This window comes from Balaenoptera musculus, chromosome 3 (genome assembly GCF_009873245.2).
Source record: "Balaenoptera musculus isolate JJ_BM4_2016_0621 chromosome 3, mBalMus1.pri.v3, whole genome shotgun sequence".
Taxonomy (NCBI): Eukaryota; Metazoa; Chordata; class Mammalia; order Artiodactyla; family Balaenopteridae; genus Balaenoptera; species Balaenoptera musculus.
Window position 1 is genome coordinate 59,195,194 of NC_045787.1, and position 15,144 is coordinate 59,210,337.

General features: G+C 39.3%; 1 protein-coding gene across 1 annotated transcript in view; it reads left to right on the forward strand.

Moving 5' to 3' along the window:
* Positions 1 to 15,144, forward strand: part of IQGAP2 (IQ motif containing GTPase activating protein 2) — a 291,241-nt gene that overhangs the window by 224,401 nt on the left and 51,696 nt on the right. The window contains exons 16-21 of the mRNA XM_036849360.1: positions 496 to 638; positions 2,488 to 2,658; positions 8,726 to 8,809; positions 9,936 to 10,007; positions 10,674 to 10,743; positions 13,182 to 13,390. Of these exons, the coding sequence (XP_036705255.1) occupies positions 496 to 638; positions 2,488 to 2,658; positions 8,726 to 8,809; positions 9,936 to 10,007; positions 10,674 to 10,743; positions 13,182 to 13,390 (749 nt within the window). The remainder of the gene's footprint in view (positions 1 to 495; positions 639 to 2,487; positions 2,659 to 8,725; positions 8,810 to 9,935; positions 10,008 to 10,673; positions 10,744 to 13,181; positions 13,391 to 15,144) is intronic.

Genomic DNA, 15,144 nt, shown 5'->3' on the forward strand with positions numbered 1-15,144 from the left:
GCAGCCAAAAATTAATTAATTAATTAAAAAAATAATAATAATAATGGGTTCTCCTTAAATAATGGGTCACAGCCATTGTAGGTCACTCCTTTTCAAAGAAGTTGCTGGAAGCCTTTCTAAACAAAGACGATTCTTCCTCATCGGTCTCCCCTGTCTCCTTGTGGTGCTATTCACACCTACCTGGGGTATCCATCCTTGTTTGCTTTTCCTTCTTGTTGGCCATTTGCAACTCTTTTCATCCTCATGAAAAATTTGGTATGCAGAGCCAGCATTAGATATTACTCTCTCCTCCTTTTTCTTTGTCTTAGCAGGGAGCTGCCATTGAATACATAGAATTCATTCCATTTTAATGAGTCCTTGCTAATAATTTTAACACACTATCTGAATGTTTGGTGAAAAACATATTCATTCAATTAATTTACTTATTGAAGAAACTACATTAATGTTGAAAGTTTCCATGTTCCTCTCTGGAATTTAACAAACCTTTTTCTTTAGTGTCTACTGAAGGTTCGTGGCTCAAACTCAACCTGCAGGAGAAATATGATTACTACTACAACATCGATTCAAAAGAGAGTTCCTGGGTCACACCTGAATCCTGCTTGCTTAAAGAATCATGGCTCATGGGAAAAGAAATTGAGGTAGGAGGTTGGTGTTTGATGGGAAGGTGTACTATATAAAGATAAGTGTGATTGCTTTTCTACTTTTGAATCATGCAATTGATGGGAAGAACTAATTTATTTGAAGACTGGATATGGAGTAAAGTCTTCACGAACTACAGCTGGACGTGGCTGCATGGTTACTGACTTTTAGAATGTTTTCCGTGTGTCAGAGCAACACCAAACAGAACTAGGGAATAAAGCTCTTGCAGCTTCTTTAGGATGACAGATTATCCTAAGAAATCAATCTCCAGGTTTTCCTTGACACCAAAGCTCGGTTAATGGTAATTCCTTGGTTGTAAGTATTCAAAATGTCTTATTTCTTTCCCCCCAGCCTCAACCTATAACAGATACATAGGTCCATTCAAGTGAGTAATGCTTCCCCAGGAGAAATACTCTTGAAGGAATGTTCACCAAGATTGCTTTGGACTTGAGACCAAAAGTTGGACCCAGAAGATGTGAAAATTGCTCTTTGATCCAGGCATTGTAGTGTGTGTAAAGAGAAAATACTTCTAATAATTGAGTTCCATCTTGAAAAAAATAGAACTCACAAATGTAGATCTTATAGAACTGTTCACAGTCACCAGCATCAAAGATACTGCAGGGTAGCAGTATTGTGGACAGAATCACCGGTGCGGTATTTACCAAAACTCGGAGGAGAAACTGTGGCTTGGGGATGACAATGCCACAGAAATCCTGAATGACAAGAAGATAGTGAAAAACATATTTATTAACTAATTTCAAATGTGTAAAGTTCCTACAGTTTATAGGAAAATGGCATTGTGGAAATGAACTATTAGTGCTGCTTTGTTGAAAAATGAAATTATGGCCAGTATTTAAAAACCATGTGCTCTCATTGAAAAGATATGTCAAACTGTGAAGAAGCAGCATTGAAGGGTTAAACTCAGAGCCAAAACTGCTCGTGTGGCATCCAAAGATGCCCTAGGTATAACTTTGTGGAGTGGAGTATCAGGATTAATAAAAAGTGGAGGGTCTTTGCTGTTAAAAAAAAAAAAAAAAATTCTAGTCAATCTGAAATTACTGAATTTATTCAAGAATGTACATATGTCTTCTTAAAAGTATTTATGCATCTTTTATATGATTTCACTTTTAATTGTTTAAATTAACCATCACTGAGTCCAGTCACACTGGATAAGAGACATCCGCCATAGAAGCGAGTCCAGTCTTTGCTTGCGTCTCTCAAAGAACATAAAAGTAAGCCCAGTTCATCATCCACATGAAGACTTCTCACAATCCCCCTTCTTCCTTTTTTTCTCATTCATCTAGGTTTCCCTGTCTGCCCACAATAGCACTTATCTTTCCTCTCCCACCGCCTTTTCTTCAGCTCCAAGTCTTTTATTTTCTCCCAAGTTTATTTGAGTTTTCCCCTACTCATTGCAGGGATCTGCCTCCTCTGGCCTGGGCAAGAAAAGCCCAAGGACTTCATGGGCACTGCGGTCTTTCCCTCAGGAGAGAGAGGAGGTGATGCATGCTCTTACTGTAATCATCCTTGTCTCTCTTACACTCTGAGGAGATCAGGCCTCTTGCCTGGTCCCTGCCAGCATCATCTATACATCTCTACCTCCAAATCCTGAGACCATTCAACCTCATTCTCATACCATCTCAGCACAAAGTTCAGAGGATTCCAGAACCATATCACTAGAGAGAAGCTGAGCCAGTTCATCCCTCGGCTCTGGTCAGATCTTTTTTTACACCAAGCCAGAAAGAGCTATGCAGATCATTTTCTGAAAGATAACATTTCCAGAAGCTGTTCTCTATGCTCCTTTCATCTGATGTGTGAAGTGTAACCATAAGAAATATCTCTTGCCAGGACATTATTGAGGAAGTCACAGCAGATTACATTCGTGAGAAGATGTGGTCTGCTACCGAAGATATGCTTCTGTGCTTTCAAGCCGCAACCTCAGGACCCCTCCTTAGGAAAGAGCATGAAGCTAGGAAATCCTTTTTGTATGAACAAGAAGAGCATGTGACCAAAATACAGGTATGTGAGTCACCTACCACTCGTTACAGAAAACTGTCATTCCATGAAAATGTTTTATTTGATAATAGGACAGTCAACTACCAGCATTCTAATAAACAAATGTGACTGCAGATTTTGTCCTTAATCAGTGCCTCTGAGTCTACTTTATTGAAGACTCCGAGATGGGAAGGATGTTGAATGATTTTTCACCTGCGGTCTTCTGGAAAGTATTCAGGACACTGTGAATAGTCAGAGTCAGCGGAATACCTGAGATCAGAGTTGAAATCCTGTTTCTCTAAAAAGGCGGATATTCTTGTGTCACCTACTGTCTGACCTCAGGTGCTTTTGAATTGGTTTCTTAGTTGTTAGTGGATGTTGAGTGGCATCTGAGTTTCTATGCTCTTGTAGCCTAAAGAACAGAATAGCTCATGAAATAGATGTAGCATCTCTGAGTCTGTCTTCCCTCTTATATAATCTCCTTCTTCATTCAGGCCTGCAAGAGGCATCCTCATTCCCGACCTTTTTCTTCTTAAGCTTGCATGACTTGTCCGAATGTTCTGGTTGGCAGGAGAGGAACTTGCTAGATTTAGATGTTTCTATTCTGTGTTCCCCTAGCATCCTCTCTCAACCACCACGCTGGTTTCCAAAAGACCGTGTGTTTGTTCCTTTTTCTGCATCCAAAGTGATACTGTTATTGATGGGCAGAGTTTGGTGGGTTTTTGCTTTGGCCGTAACTATTAAGTTTCCAAAATTGAAAGGTTGTAAGTTGAAGGGCTTCTCTTTTGTGATCATTGGTGTACTGATCTGCTTCCCCACCTAACTTTAATATTGTGCAGGGCAGAAAATGAGTTTTTAAAACTTTTGTATTTTTGTGTCTTGCATATGATAGGTGCTCAAATATCTGAGTTTGCTCAGAGCTTAAGATGTTAGAAGGCAGGAATGATTAATTTTTTAAAAGAAATTTCTTCTATAAACTTGATACTCAAGCTTCACTGGTGGCGCAGTGGTTAAGAATCCGCCTGCCGATGCAGGGGACACGGGCTCGAGCCCTGGTCCGGGAAGATCCCACATGCCGCGGAGCAACTAAGCCCATGTGCCATAACTACTGAGCCTGCGCTCTAGAGCCCACGAGCCACAACTACTGAGCCCGCGAGCCACAACTACTGAAGCCCATGCACCTAGAGCCCGTGCTCTGCAACAAGAGAAGCCACCCCAATGAGAAGCCCATGCACTGCAACAAAGAGTAGCCCCCGCTCGCTGCAACTAGAGAAAGCCAGTGCACAGCAGTGGAGACCCAACGCAGCCAAAAATCAAATAAATAAAAAAATTAAAAAGAAGAAAAAACTTGACACTCAAAGGATTTTTCTAGGTGAACCCCTAAGTTTTCCAGTTTATTCCTTCTTTAAATAAATGGTAGACAAAACACACAGGAAGTGAACAAAATCTTAAGTATAACGTCATCTACACTGAGGCTGAGGCTCTACTTTTGCACAAAATTCGAAGAGTGTTAGCCAGTGTGACACAATTTGGACCAACCTCAAGCTCTCCAGTCTGCCCAGAGCTGTGTTATAGTTGGAAGACACTCTAAAGAGCCCTCTAGCATAAAATCCGCCTGATATTAGGACCCAGGGCTAAAATCATGAGAGAGCTGGGGAAAAGACGGAAACAGTCACCTGGAGCCTTTCCTCCCCACCTCAGTGGAAGCAGCAGTACTGAAGAAGAAGCCATTACACTATGAAGTCACCCCGTGATGACTTCTTTCCCCCTGCTTCCGACAGTTTTCTAACAAGGAGGGCATGAGGTCTAAAGTCAGGCTGTAGCCTGGAGATGAATATGGTCTGACCCAGAAAACCAGAAGACCATGAACCAAAGGGCATCGTGCTAATCTCATTTTTTGCCGAAGTGGCTGATTCATTCTAAATTAGGGGAATGATGTCAAATCTGTGGAACAGCTCAAACTTCTTAGCTGGCTGCATCAACCCCAGACACAGTAGTCTCAACAAATTCAGAGAGAAAGCTCCCAGGCTGAGGGGAACCACACCCCAGCTCCACCGTGCTACCACCGACAGTCTCCTCCCAAGGAACTAAATATGGAACAGAGAGTATATGTCATCAGTAGCCAATCCTTTGTCTCAAGTGCTTAGGGGACAAGTCAGAAGGTACCCAAGTAAACACAGAGGAAGGTAATGAGAATCTATTATAACCATATTATATTTGAACAGTAAGAAAGCCCTGATAAAATGGCCAACATTTAAGAAGAGAGCCAGAAAAAAATCTCAAACAAAAATGAAAATTTTATAGCAAAAAAAAAAGAAAAATGGATATAAGTTGTAAAACATAAATTAACATCTAAGGATTCTCGTATTCCAGGAGACAGAAGAAATTTTTATACTGAAACTGCTTTATGCTTTTAAGAAATTTAGTAAGATGCATGGACTTAATGAAACAAGACAGCATGATAAAATGAAAAGATAACCCATAGCTACAGAGAGGAAGAAAAATGACGTCCTAGAATGTGAATGAACTTATAACTGCAGAATGTAGAACAGACACTGAAAGTGATGGAAACACGTGGAGAACTTGAGAAAAATCACAGAAAAAGCTAAGAATAGATGACTTAAAATACATTTTCTCATCTGAAGATGATAATACCCATTTTATCACAGGGTTGTAGGGATTAAATGGGATAATACACATAACAGACTTTGCCCAGTATGCAGCTATTAAGTGCTCAACAAGTGTTCGAAGTGATGAGGCGGGAGAGATGGTGACTCACAGGGCAGGTAGTGGGGATCCAACATCCAGGCGGTTGGATGGCCCAGGAAGAGATCAGAAAAATCAAGACAGGAAAAAAGAGTTAGCTACAATATTTTTTTCCTTGAACTGAAGAAAGCTGAAATGCCACTTTGTAGGAAAAAGCATAATAGAGAAATACCAGAACTTAGCCCTGAGAATGACTAAATTATTGAACTTCAGGTCAGAGAGTGCCACAAGCGTCAGGGCAAAGAAAAAGAAACAAGCTTCTCTGAAGCAAGTGCAGGTTGTCAGGAACTGCGGCAGAATCTGGGGCCAGGAGGAGGGGGGTGACCTGATGGGACAGTCCTTCATTACATTGTTGGAATGTAACTGACTACTCTTGCAGGTTGCGGGATTGTACCTTTAAGCAGAGTGAGAAAAGAGGTAAATATTTAGGGTTTTCTTGGCTAACAGAGAGATCACAGAATTTGTGCTTCAGAAGTTGGTAATTTGAATATTACTATCCTGAGTGCCCAATTATCAAGCGAGGCAACCAATTTAGCAAGCCAGATTTTCTAGAGATTGACAATTAGAATCTATAAAACAGAGCAGTAACTTCTGAGGTCTAGGTATCTTGGGAAACTCCTTTGTTACAGCTGAATTGCACAGAAAATATATTTATGGTAACAAAAAACAAAACAAAAACATGGCTATTATAAACTTTCACGCAAGTTCTCATACCAGTCAAGAGAGAGATTGATGTTTTTGTAAACGCCTTGTCTCTAATTGTTTATAAATAGCTGCTTCTAAATGGCTTTATGGTTTAGAATTTTGTCTTCTTTTGCATTTTTATCAGTAGCTCCTTCCTCCCAACTTTATACTTATAATTGTTTTTAATAAAGAGCCTCTAATTAAAAGAGCCTGCTGTCTCTGGGCCTTGCACAGGAGTTGTGCTGTTAGCACAGAATGAGAAAAGCCAATCCTGAAGAAACTAAAACTTACAAACTAAAAAAGAAGAATGTTAAATTTTGACAAATAAAATAGGAAGCCAATAGTACTCTGCTTCTATAGACCAAAACTTCAAAACCCAGCCAAGTTGCCTTGGTTTGGAAAGGTAACAATAAAAATATAAATGTAGATTCCAGAAAAATCTACATAATCATTAAAGAGATGAAATACAAAATGAAATCTTCAGGAAAGTACTGTTGGTGAGCATTGCCTTAGGACATTAAAAACATAGTACAAAACGGACAAGTGGGTTCATTCCACTAATGCAAACATGCTTCAATATTAGATCTTCTGTTACTACAACAGATTCCTTATCCAGAATCTTTGAGAATCTGAGCTAATAGAGATTAATAGTGTTTCTGGAATTGAGATAATTCCAAAAAAGCAGAATGAGAAATTGAGCTAATCCCAGTATCTTGGTTGCCTTTCAATTTGGATCAAGGAATGGGGTGTATAATATTATTTGCACATTTGCACCTCTGTGCTTTAAAACAGTGTTAGCCACAAAAACACGAGTCACCATTGAGACCCATCGTGACAAATAAGTTACTAGTTAGATTGCCATTAGTATGAGTGCAATCACAGTTTATCACCATTTCCCTATTTGTCAATATTCTGTTCTCTACGTATTTTCGGTATTACAAACAATGCTGCAACAAAAATCCTTACATATTGTTTTCCTACACAGGTACTTATATTTCCTTAGGCTAGGTATATTGAAAATTAGAAACACTGGGTGAAACGCTAAATAATTTTAAATTTGATACTGCTAAATTCCCTCCAAAAAGGCTATATTCTTTTGTACTTTTCCCAACCCCTACTCCCCATCTATGTTTTTTTTCCCCTCACTGCTTGGCAATGAGTGATGTGACAACTTTCCCAAAATTTCTCAGACTGATATTCAAGGCTCCCTCAAGCTTAGAGCCATCTCACATTTTTTGTAGAGGTTCCCAATGTTTGTAGAATTGTGTTCTGTGGTTCCCTCTTTCAGCCAATTCAAGCTACCGTCTCTCTTCCAAGATCCCTCATACTTTTTGACCCATATGCCTTCTTGTTTTCTAGCACTATGATGGATTGCTTTAAAAGCCTATTTGTAAGATGTTTCCATTGGTGGAAGCTGGATAAAGGGTACATGGAACTCAATGTATTACTGTTGCAGCTTCCTATGAGTCGATAATTATTTCAAAATTAAGTTTTTTTTAAAAGCATATTTATCATTTCTAGGGATTTAAATTGAGAGGGGAAGTCTGGAGCAAGTACTCAGTTGGGTACTTATTCCATCATGACTGTTTTGTTTTGAATCATTACCAAAAAGTATATTATTTTTTAAATGGCAATAAAATTCCGCATACCTTTTTAAAAAGAAGGAATGAGGTAGATTGATTTATGCAGATGTGAAAAGAAATTTATAAAAAATAACTGAAACAAACAAACAAACAAAAAAACCACTTGATTTTGGGGAATTCCCTGGTGTCCCAGTGGTTAGAACTCGGCGCTTTCATTGCCGTGGCCCGGGTTCAGTCCCTGGTCAGGGAGCTAAGATCCCGCAAGCTGCGCTGCGAGGCCAAAAAAAAACTTGATTTTTTTGTATTTGTCCTTTTTAACACAGAACTTGTATTTCATTTCTAACCTGAAAAACAAAATCAGAGAATTGGAGTGAATTACAAAGATATGTTTCAATAGAAAGATTCTCAAAAATGAATTGGAATAAACTTTATAACAGCTATGGATTTATCATCCTAAAGATACCAGTTTGTGTCCACTTTTTGCAAATGTTTCCTGTAAAAGTTCTCTTTGATGGTGATAACCTTGTAAAGCTATGTTGATGAAGCCTCATTAAGCTTTATGTAAAAAATAGATGCAATAATAAAAGATCAATCACAGCACTCCTGTTTTCAGGGATCCAGAGTCATCTTCCTTTTCAGTCTGGATCACAGTGGCCCACTTGTTGGAGGAAAGCTAATTACTAGTCATTATTTTGAAGCATCTTATATTGTTACCAAATAATACCAGCACCCAATTGATCTGTTTGTATGTTTGAGGGCAATTCCATATTATTATCACTTCTCATCACCCAGGGCCTTGGTAAAATTAAACTTTCAAACCAGAAACTGGGCTTCCACCTGGTAATTCCTTTCCCAAACTTGGGGCAAGCCTCAGGTGTGAGCTGGTATGCTCTGCCCAGTTTAATGTCCACCCCTAGAGATGGTGTCCAGATGAGATTTGGAAGGGAGGATCCTTGACATTGTCCCAACTCAGTGTCTCCTGAGATGTACTCCGTCCTTGCACTTTCTAAAATAAACTGTTACATGTAAGTAATTCTGTAACTCATTATTTTCCACAGGCTTTTTGGAAGGGACATAAACAGCGGGCCTCATATATGCACAGGCGACAAATGTTCATTGATAATATTCCTTCTGTTGTGAAGGTAAACACCCTTTCCTACCTTAGTGCTTGACTTAAACTTTTCCCTTCATTTTCATTTTGCTTCTAGAAGACAGACTATGTTTGAGCCTTGACATCAGAAGCAAGTCCTGGGTTTGAGTCATACCTCCACTACTCACTTAGCTGATCATCTTCAAGCAAGTCCATCAAAACACTCTATTGTCTCCGGTCCTTTATAATATATGCTCTTTCTCTAACAAGTCCAAATTGATTATTTAAATTCTGGAGGAAACCCAGCTTTATTTTATGTTCTTCTTATGGTCTTCGCTGATAATGTTTAGAATGCTCAAATTTAACAGTGCAAACCTTAGTTGTAAGGCAAATGCAAAGCCAATGACAAGAGAAAGTAGAGCTAAGTTAGGGCCTAACTTCCCACCAGCTTCCCACCGAGGCTGGTTGCTCTGAGCTTAGAGAAAGAACACGCATTGGAGTGCCCACTGTCTCAGAGCTGAAAACTAAAGAACTGTACGGCAGTGAACTTGTAGAAACTTGGAAATCCAGATGAGAGTCACAAGAGTGGGACTGGAGAGAGATGGGAATCAGATGAGATTTGTTAAGACTTTTTAAACTGTGAGGACAAAGAATGACATGTTCTAGACCCCTTGTGCATTACTAGCTCCTGAATGAAATGTCCTTTGCTTACCCTGGAACACATGCTTATTCGCTTAGAAAACCGTGGGTCACAGTTGGTCCCTCGTGAGACCTCTTGAAATGTTTTCCTGTAAAGACCTAAAGAATATTCTCTGCGTTTAAGAGATGTGGGAAGCAACCCTGAACTTAGTTTCTCATTTGATCCCCTGACCCATGGCAACTCTCAGCAAAATGCCTTGCCCGCTTGGCTTTAATTTACTGAGATTAAAGCAAAATAGTACAAAGAGCTACATTACCTTCCCCACCATAACGTGTAACATGTTCTGAACCCCTAGGAGAAAAAGCAACGAAGGAAGTAGAAGAAGAAGATTAGGCTTTAGATGTTTATTAGTTGGTAGGCTGCTAATTTTTACTTTTTTATCAAATTATCTATCAATATTATTTTTAAAAGACTCCATAAAGAGATATGAAAGGTTATCTGGTAATTGCCTGGATTTCTCTTTTTAACTTATTTTTAGATTCAGTCCTGGTTCCGGATGGTAACAGCACGAAAGAATTACCTCTCACGACTACAGTATTTCAGAGATCATGTAAGAGACACGCATGTGGATTTTTTATCCTGGCTGAAAATGAACTAAATGAATACTTTATTGAATGTTAGCATTGAATGACTTTTATTAAATGGTGGAAATGAACACTAGGAGGAAAAAATAGGTTTTAGAACTCAATGCGATACTATTTGGAGGCTTCTTACATTTTTTTATTCAGAACTCAGGTTCAGAGTGAGACTTCACCATACAGAACTGGAAAGGAAATGGGTGAGAGAAAACTGATGTGGGCTAGTAATGCCAGGGAGAAAAGATTCAACTTTCCAAAATGACTCATAAAGTGCTTATTACTGCTAACCGATTAATTTAAATAGATGCCCGCAGGAGGAATTTTTTTAGGATCTTTGAAGAATAGATATGTGAACATAGATTGGACCATCTAAATTTGGTGGTAAAATTCTTTTCCCTTTTTAAATCTCTTTATTTATACAGTCCCTTTGCAATCTTGTTTATATTTTAGCTAACTTATCTGCCCCTTTCTTCAAAGAGAATGCAAAAATAAACATTGACTACACCACATCTAAATACTATCAGTTCTAAATAGTGTCCCTTTTGAAAACGCTGTCACTTCTTAAATAGTTCTAAATTCTAAAATAGTGGAGTAGATGGGACTCTGGGAGGTAGTGACTGGTCTTATTTTTTTCGCAGAACAATGAAATTGTGAAAATACAGTCTCTATTGAGAGCAAACAAAGCTAGAGATGACTACAAAACACTGGGTAAGTGGGAGCATTCTGAGACAAATTATCCCTTATTAACCAGGCAAGGACAAGTTATTTCCATCTGAGTCACTTCAGTGGCTGCTCCAGAAACAGAGGATGCCCGTTATTTCCAGTAGATTTTGACCATCTCAGACCCCAGGTTCTGAACCAGTACACAAAGGAAGATGTGATGACAGGAAGTGGACCCTTCTATCTAAATGGAGTGGGGTAAATGCAGTAGATGTGATTTCTTCTTCAAAAGGAATGGACTGCATGGGGTGGGGGGATAAATTAGGAGTTTGAGATTAACATAGACACACTACTATATATAAAATAGATAATCAACAAGGACCTACCGTATAGCACAGGGAACTATATTCAATATCTTATAATAACCTATAATGAAAAAGAATATTAAAAAAAAAATATATATATATATATATCTGAATCACTTCACTGTATGCCTGAAACTAACACAACATTGTAAATCAACTACACTTCAATTTTTAAAAAATGGAGTTGGCATAAATGCTGATTTTTTATATTAAATTTGAGCTAGAGGCAGGAATCTAATGCAAAAGAGCCAGAAGATAAGCTTAAATTTGAATACTGTTTAATTTATTGCCTGGCCTGTGATTTTTTTTCCTCTCATTTTTTTTCCTTTCAATAAGTCAGATCAAAACTGCTCTGGGCTTTGGCAAATAGGGTGGCTTTGTGGTAACTGAACTGTAAATTTTCATTTCTTTCTCAATTCAGCATCTTCATAAAACGAAGGCATTTTTTTAAGCCGAAAAACAGATCACTTTTATTAGTCTGTCATGATTCATTTTCACCCATTCCCTCCAGAAAGGCACTGAATGCATTCAGGTTTAAAAGTTGCTGGAACCGTAATGTGGCCACTTGTAAGTGCTGACTGTTAAGTTGTGTGGTTTCCTGAAATGAAAGTACCACAACGTGGTATGAAGATATCATGAAGATGCCAAAAAGCCAGCTGTTGATAGAGGAGCTATTACATTTGACCCATAATAATTAGTAAAGCTAAAATATTGATTTGTTTCTACCAGGCCTGTTAGCACATAAAATGATACACAGTTCTTCAGAGCCAGGAGAGAGATGTTCTCTCAGCTACATGAATGAGCTCTGCTGTGTGGCTCAGGCTGTTTCTGAAATGGTCATGTCATCAGCAACATCTTTGCTGAAATAGAAGGAAAATAAATTCACATATGCTTCAGTGATCAGGAAGAAAAGGGTCCATGATCCAAGGTAACTTGGAATCTAGTGGAATATGAGGTATTATTATCCAGTAAATTCTGAGCCTGGAAGCAGAATTGGACCTCTAAAGCTTCCTAAGGCTTTTCTTTGACAAGTACCAATAAAGACCATCAGATGGGGAACATCAGTAATACAGATGACTCTAGATTTGGTTGTTCATGATGAGTTCATGCTGTTAATTGTGTTGTTGGTTGAACTCTGTATTCCTTAAGTGTCAAAATACCACACAACTAAACAGAAGTATAAGGAAGCTTGAGTAGGGCCTTGGAAGTAAAAGAGAGGATGGTTATTGAGGCCGCCACAACTGGGCTGGGCTCTCTCAAGTCATCTTTTTGTTGCTGTGTCTAATCGTTCAGCATTGAAGGTCCAGGTAGTTTCTTCTTAGAGTTTACCCAGAGTAGATCTCATTACACACCTTAAAAAAAATTTTTTTTTTTTTCAAAGTCACAGTGCAAGAGAATTAAAGCACAATTAAGGTTCAAGGCACTAAGGGAAAGCCCTTGTAGAATTTATATAGATATTCCTCTCAACAACTGAGCCTGGTCTCCTAGGTGCTGAATGCCCTCCCTGGTCCATGCTGAAAGGACAGGGACCTAATTCAATTTCTAAAATTGCTTCATTTCTGCCAAGTAGAACATGTGTTCCAGTTGTCATTCTGTCAGCTCCTGTTAGACCTTACAGTTCGCCCTTGACTGACCTTTTCTAATTCACCTTTCACCTAATTCCTGCTCCTTCCCCAAGGTCTTTTGGGCTGAGGGAAAAAAAACCAAAAACTCTTTCTGCTTCCTGCAGCAAGAACAGAAATCTCTTATCTGGCTCAGCCACAAGCTCTCAGAGCCGGGGCAACTCATGTTAGCATTCTTTCCCAGGTTCCTCATCAATAAGACACTGATAGATAGAACTGTCTTCTCAGTGCGTGGTCCTGGGAACAGCCTGAGAGAGGGCTGATAAACGGGTACTAGACGAGGAATTAGTGAGGCCCAACCTTATCAGTGGCGTGCATTTATTTATATGATCAGTTTCCTCGTCCAGATCTGACCTGAGGCAGGATGATTCACTCTGGAGACCAAGCACGTCCATCGCTCTATTTTTCTGTCAATGCTTTATTTAAAGTCCTGGTTTCTTTCCTACTGATGATCCGTTCAAGCATGCCCAGTTAAAGCATGCCTTTCCTTTCCTTGCAGTTGGCTCTGAAAACCCGCCGTTAACAGTAGTACGCAAATTTGTACACCTGTTGGACCAAAGTGACTTGGATTTCCAGGAGGCGCTGGAGGTAGCGCGATTAAGGGAAGAAGTGGTGACCAAGATCAGAGGCAATCAACAGCTCGAGAAAGACCTGAACCTGATGGACATTAAGATTGGGCTCCTGGTGAAGAACAGGATCACACTGGAGGTCAGTGGGGTTTGTGGGACTCTTGGTTCCCAGAAGAGAGAAGACGCTCGTATATTTGCCCACAGCACTCTGGTCCAGCTAAGTTCCTTTGGAGTCCAGAAGGAGTGGCCCGAAGTTTATTTACCATTTTCATTACCACTTTATGGTCTTAGACCTGCAAAATTCTGTGCTCCCCTTTTATGACATTTGGTAAGACTTCTTTACCATTCTGAAAGGAAATTTATGTGAAATAAAACCAACTTACATATGTACCTTCATAGCAAGGCTAAGGCCTTTCTATAAATATAAAAGAGAAATTCAAAGAAATTAATTTATAGTAAAAATACATATTTCAATATGAAAATACATGGGCCTGATGCCATTAGATGTGATAAAGTTACCAGAGACTTGGGCCTCTTCACAGAATAACCACAGATTGAGAGAGCTACAGATGAGACTGGTCAGGTGAGTGGTGGAACTGGCCATGAGTTCTTTTTTCCAAAGTGGAGAACAACTCTTTGTAATATGCCCTTGAACAGCAAAGTGTGGTCTCCCTCCACCCCCCACCACTTGACATGGAATTGCCGTCCTAGAAAATGAAGTTTATATTAAAATTGTGATGATCTATGTTGTGCTTATATGTAAAGCGATTAGATTCTGGGCTCAAGCAATTACGCACAGAATTTTGACCTACGTGAATGACCAGCGGGACATTAAAAAATCCAGCCATGCGAGATGTGGACAGTTATTTACACAGGACCATCCTACAAACTGCAGGACAGCAGAGCATCTGTGTCCTCCCCAGGCCCCGCTCACTGGAAGCCAGTGGTGTCTCCAATCCATCAGCTGTTAGCCCTCCCCCACCCACATTTCCAAAATGACCCCATACAGAGTGACATTCCCCTAATAATAGCCTCCAAATAAATAATGCTGTAGTTTTGTATCTGTGAGAAACCTGCCAGTGGCAAAGCTCCCCAAAACTATGTGAGAAGTGTCATTTTTACCCAAGAAAAGGAGATTCCAGGGTAAGACCTCTCTCCATGTCCCTGTTCCCATGCCACGTCAGTTTTCAGAAAACCAACAGGGCAAGGCAGGGGAAGTTGACCTTCTGGATGCCCTGAGAAGGCTACAGTGGGTCAGAGGTAGAGAGCCAGCTTCTGGTGTGGTTCTGGAAAACTACCAGGTGAGCAGGCACGGGAGGCTACCAGCCAAATGGACATGGGAACGCCTCGCTCTTGTCTCCGGCCCTCACGGAGATGCCAGCAAAATAGTGCAGAGAAAATAAGGAAACGAGAGCAACTCGTAAGACAGGAAATGATCATCTTTTCTAAATATTAAGGGAAAAAACTACAAATTTAAATGTTCTGTATTTAACTCTATTTTCATTGCTTTATCCAGAAAAACAATAGTACTTTAGTCTTTAAAAAAAAAAATAATGTGTTTGTATTGTTTGACACATATGAAAACTTTTAAAGTATAATATATTCCAGAAGGTCCTTCAGAGAATGCCTTTTATAGCTTTACACTGCTGTTTTACCCTACTCCCATAAAGTTGTAAACAGGAAATGCCTTGCCTTTTAAAATAAAGGCTTAGCTGCAAAGGAGTAGTAGAAATATGTAGCTTGTGGAAATACAAACGTGGCAGATTTTCAGATCTTTATGAGTGTTTAAGATTTTTTAAAGCATTACTAATTGTTAGCATTGTGAAACAAAGTTAATTTTTCGACTTATATTTTCAAACACCAAATATTTATCAAACACTGATTAGAAGTTAA